The sequence below is a fragment of the Engraulis encrasicolus genome, chromosome 5 (genome assembly GCF_034702125.1).
Source record: "Engraulis encrasicolus isolate BLACKSEA-1 chromosome 5, IST_EnEncr_1.0, whole genome shotgun sequence".
In the NCBI taxonomy this organism is placed as follows: Eukaryota; Metazoa; Chordata; class Actinopteri; order Clupeiformes; family Engraulidae; genus Engraulis; species Engraulis encrasicolus.
The window spans coordinates 47,273,722-47,278,721 of record NC_085861.1 but is presented as its reverse complement, the minus strand read 5'-3'; the positions used below and the strand labels follow the sequence as shown (position 1 = coordinate 47,278,721).

The window sequence follows — 5,000 nt, the reverse complement described above, 5'->3', positions numbered from 1 at the left end:
TTAAGACGCGGCGTTATAAATTTGCTGTTACCAGAATGGCAAGGACCAACTACTAGAGGCCCTGTGTTGTGTCATAGTGTTGTAGTACTATGATAGTTAACTTTTCAGTGACTATTGCAGCGTGCCACTGGAGGTATGGTGTGCATTAAGGGGCTACTGATTGTGTTACTGTATTAACACGTGTCTGTGTACGGTACTGTATGCGTCTCATTTTCTCGCACAAAGCCTCTCTGGCAGGGGTCTGTCTTTTGCGTCTCTACATGTGCATACATGTTTATTTTGAGCGTGATCAAGCTGTGTGTTAATTGCCCTGCTCTGCAGTGTCTATGGTATTCCTGTCTGAAGACGTTCTGGTATTTTTAAATGATTGATTCAGTAAGTCTGTCTGTCTGTCTGTCTGTCTGTCTGTCTGTCTGTCTGTCTGTCTGTCTGTCTGTCTGTCTGCAGCCTACATTTCCCTACTGCTATCACCACTAATTATAGTTATATCATGAGTAGTTTAATTACAGTTAATATTACTAGCTGTCATCCAATGTAATTATTGTTAAGCTTTGATTAAATTGTCAGTTGAGTCAGTTGTGTCTCACCGTCTCTCTCCATTGTCTTTCTGTAGGCCACCGTGCGGTGTATGTGGGGGTGCACTTCCCCATGGGACGTGAGAGCCAGCGGAGACGCCACCGTCACCGAGGCCATAAGCACCACCGCAAGCGGAGGGAGCGCGAGAGCGAGCACCAGGACGGACGCGAGTCGCCCACCTACGGTACGTACGGTTCGGTTGCCATGGTCCCCGCATCCCTGGAGAGAGCATGACATTTCGCGGATGCTCTTAGTCCTCCTGCCCAGGCACATGGTCCCCCCATATAAACACTCAACACTACCCAGCCTCACCACAACAAATACCAACAGCAACAACCATAGGCATTGGGCCGCTTGCTTTAACGTTGAGAAGAGCGTGACTGTGTTCATTTAGCTTAGCATGTAATGTCCATTCCAAGCCATGTAATGTTCATTCCTAGGCATGCAATGTTTGTTCCTTCCGGGTGTTCCGTTCCTTCCTAATGTCCTGCGATTGGCTATTTTGTTGTGTGTGTGTTTGTGTGTGTGTGTGTGTGTGTGTGTGACTTAACAAGAAGGACGAACCAAGTGTTGTGCCGTTAAATTTAATTGACGAGGATATGACTGGACAATTTGCACAAATCAAATCTCACACCATCACACACAAGCCGTGACATTTCTAGGAATGCACATGCATTAAATAAGCCGAAGAATTTCCCGTTGGCCTTCTTAAATAGATTTAGCGTGATCGTTCACATCCCCTGAGCACATTCTCACCTAACCCTGGGCATGAGGTCGAAAAAAATGTGGCACATCGATTGGTCGATTGTGTTGACAAATTGCTTCAGTGTGCGTGCGAGGCGGGAATCTGAAGTCTGTGGGACCTAGGGCTGCTACTCGTGCTGACTTCCTGTTGTTCAGCTGACTTGTTTCAACAGAGCGGCGCAGCCTCAAAGGTTTTGCCAACAGCGTTGTCTCGTTCCACTTAGTTGATTGCGACATCGCTGCCCTCCCACAGGTTGCGATTGCAGCTTTGCCAAAATGGATGAACTATGCTAACTAACGTATAGCTTGATGATTACCGTCCGCTCTTCCGCCATCATGCTAAAGCCTTTGTAAGGACAGGTGAACAAGGGCTCCTCTAAGTCTAAGAGTAGTATTTTTTTCTTTTAATGATTACCTGTGAGTTAACCCTATCAGTGAGGCCAGGTTGATGGAATGGTATTGAATGCTGAGCTAAGGCATTTGTGGAAAAGAGATGAACTGTTGATGACCTCTTCTCAACTTGGCTTCTGTGATGTTGGCTGCATCATTAGGCCTGTTAGATAGCTGAGATCATTCCAGACAGTCTCTCTCTCCAATTCCTCCAAGGGTGTCATAGGATAGTGTTTTAAAACAATGTGCCTGTTCATAAAATGTAAAACAAAGTCCTGCAGCATCAGTGTGCTCCGAAAAACAAATCTGCCAGAAATTCTTCTGTGCGAAATATCACCAGACAGTTGATATTCTTATCCTTTCCCCCCTTGTGGTCTTGCCAGCCACAGTATGTTGGTGGTACTGGCAACTGCTTAATGACAATACAAATCTTGAAGTCCTTATTTGATGCAAGTCTAGAGTAGAACTACACTGTGTACAGAATTATTAGGCAAACATGTTTTTTGACCATATTGTCCATTATATGCATATTTTCCGCCACCAACCTCTATGGACATGAACACCTATTGGATTTAAGCATTCCAGGTCATGCATATTGGTATAATAAGAGACAGTGTGATCGGAGGGGCCCAATACCCTATATCAGGGCAAAATTAGTGTGCATAATTATTAGGCAACTTTGTTTTCCTCTGGGAAAATAGGCCACAAAGGAGATCTAACAAACTCTGAAAAGTCTATAAACATTTTTAAATCTTCCAGAGGGATGTGGTTGTCTTGAAATTGCCCAGATGTTAGTCATATCCGTCTAATGCACCGTTACGAAGTCATCAGTGTCACATGCATTGTGCTCACAAAGTAACTGCCGGATTGAGAAGAATTGAAGGTCAAACTATCACAAAATGATTACCATGCAGTGCTGTTATATCCCAGAACTGAAACCTACATCGTGTGTCCACAAGAACATTGTATTCAGCACTCAGAGACATGACCAAGGTAAAACAGGTTGAAACCTGAAGACCACTCAACAAGAAATGCAGTCAAGACTGGGTCAAGAAAGGTCTTTAGACAATTTTGTCAATGGTTTTATGAACTTGTGAAAGTGACTGTTAATGGACCAGATCGATGAGCCCATGGCTAGATCGGTAATGTGCACACTCAGATGAGTTCCTGAGTTCTACTCAAATGCCAGCAGAATACTGCATAAATACCATTGTCTTCTTGAAAGTTGCAAATTTTTCCCTCACAGATCCAGCTATGGGCTCATCCACCCTGTCTGTCAATAGTCACTTTTACCAGTCCATACCTTAAAAACTTGTTGGTGTCATCCCTTCTTACCTTTGCTATGTCTCTGAGTGCTCAACAACCTGTTCTTCTGGACACCTGATGTAAGTTTGCATTCTGGAATATGATAGCACTGCAGGGTAATACTTTTTTTGTAGTTTCACCTTAAATTCTTCAAATTTTTGGCAGTGACATTTCATGTGAGACTGATGACTTTGCAACGGTGCATTTGATACTTCTGTGCTAACGTTACCAACGTCTTGCCAATTTCAAGAGAGCCACATCCCTCTGGAAGACTTCAAAATTGTTTATAGACCTTTCAGAGTTTGTTAGATCTATTTTGTGGCCCATTTTCCCAGGAGAAAGCAAAGTTGCCTAATAATTATGCACACCGGATATTGGGTGTTGGGCTCCTTTGATCACACCCCCATCTTATTATACACATATGCATGATCTGGAATGCTTAATTCCAATAGGTTTTCATGTTCATAAAGGTTGGTGGCAGAAAAAACGCATAATATGGTCAAAAAACATGTTTGCGTAATAATTCTGCACACAGTGTAATTGATCCCACCGCCTCCGCCAAGTAGCTAATGTTTTTGGTCGCGTTGGTTTGTCTGTCTGTCTGTTTGTTTGTTTGTTTGTTTGTTTGTTTGTCACCAGCATAACTCAAAAACTAATCAATGGATTTGGAAGAAACTTTGTAGAGTTGTTGATAATGACCCAAGGAACAAGTGATTAAATTCTGGTGGTGATCCGGATCACGAACCGGAACCAGGACTTTTAAAAAGATTCTTCATCATTGCTGGCCTACATATCTAGACGGCGGAGGTCTGCGCTCTCTGAGTGCTTCTAGTTCAAAAATAGTTTAACTGCATAAACATTGTGACAGGCAAGTAAGTCAGTAAAGGAGGGGGTCACTGTCACTTCTTCACCTGAATCAATTTGCCCAGTTTGACCTTAATGGCATCTCTCATGCAGTTCATCCTGAGTTCAGACAATATTGAGTGTGTGTGCGTGCGTGCACCTGCATGCGTGCACATCTCGGTTTGACTTTGACTCCCAAACTTGTGTTGTGCCCGGCATGTGCAGTTTGTCCTGGGCACAGAGGATGCCCGAGTGTTTGTATGTGTACTGTATTGTGTATGCACATCAGTCGCTGTTTGACTTTGACCTATGATCTCGTGTCCTCCTCGTGTAGACACGCCGTCCCAGCGTGTACAATTCATCCTGGGCACAGAGGATGAGGAGGAGGAAGATGAGCACTGCACATCCCCATGACCTACACACACACACACACACACACACACACACACACAATCATACACGTGCAGTTGATATACACACATACTACCAGAGTCTTACTCTGTCTCTCTCTCACTCTCACTCTTACTCTTTCTCTTTCTCTTTCTCTCTCTTTCTCTCTCTTTCTCTTTCTCTCTCTTTCTCTTTCTCTCTCTTTCTCTTTCTCTTTTTCTATTTCTCTCATTCTCTTTTTCTCTCTCTCTGTCTATCTCTGTCTCTATCTCACCCTAATCTCTTTCTCTATCTCTCTCTCTCTCTCTCTCTCTCTCTCTCTCTCTCTCTCTCTCTCTCTCTCTCTCTCTGTGTCTCTGTGTCTCTCCCCCATAGACACTCCGTCCCAGCGTGTGCAGTTCATCCTGGGCACAGAGGATGACGATGAGGAGCACATCCCCCACGACCTCTTCACCGAGCTGGACGAGCTCTCCTTCAGGGACGGGCACGCCTACGAATGGAAGGAGACCGCCAGGTGTGTGTGCGTGCGTGCGTGTTTGTGCGTGCGTGCGTAAGTGCAGGGGTATCGAAAAAGAGGGGCAACATGGGACTGAGCTACCATGTACAGTATGCGGGGGTCACAGATTTAAAGGAGGTCTATTGGATTTGGTTGTACTGTACGTAGGGCCCAGAACTACTTGGTCTGTGTCTGTGCTTTTGCGTGTTTGCTTGATCCAGTGGTTTCTCAAAACCCGCCGCACATCACACTAACT

General features: G+C 44.6%; 1 protein-coding gene across 5 annotated transcripts in view; it reads left to right on the top strand.

Moving 5' to 3' along the window:
- Positions 1-5,000, top strand: part of slc4a7 (solute carrier family 4 member 7) — a 79,856-nt gene that overhangs the window by 23,384 nt on the left and 51,472 nt on the right. For all 5 annotated transcript variants that reach the window (XM_063199589.1, XM_063199591.1, XM_063199590.1 and 2 more), the window contains exons 3-4: positions 614-760; positions 4,624-4,762. In XM_063199589.1, the coding sequence (XP_063055659.1) occupies positions 614-760; positions 4,624-4,762 (286 nt within the window). The remainder of the gene's footprint in view (positions 1-613; positions 761-4,623; positions 4,763-5,000) is intronic.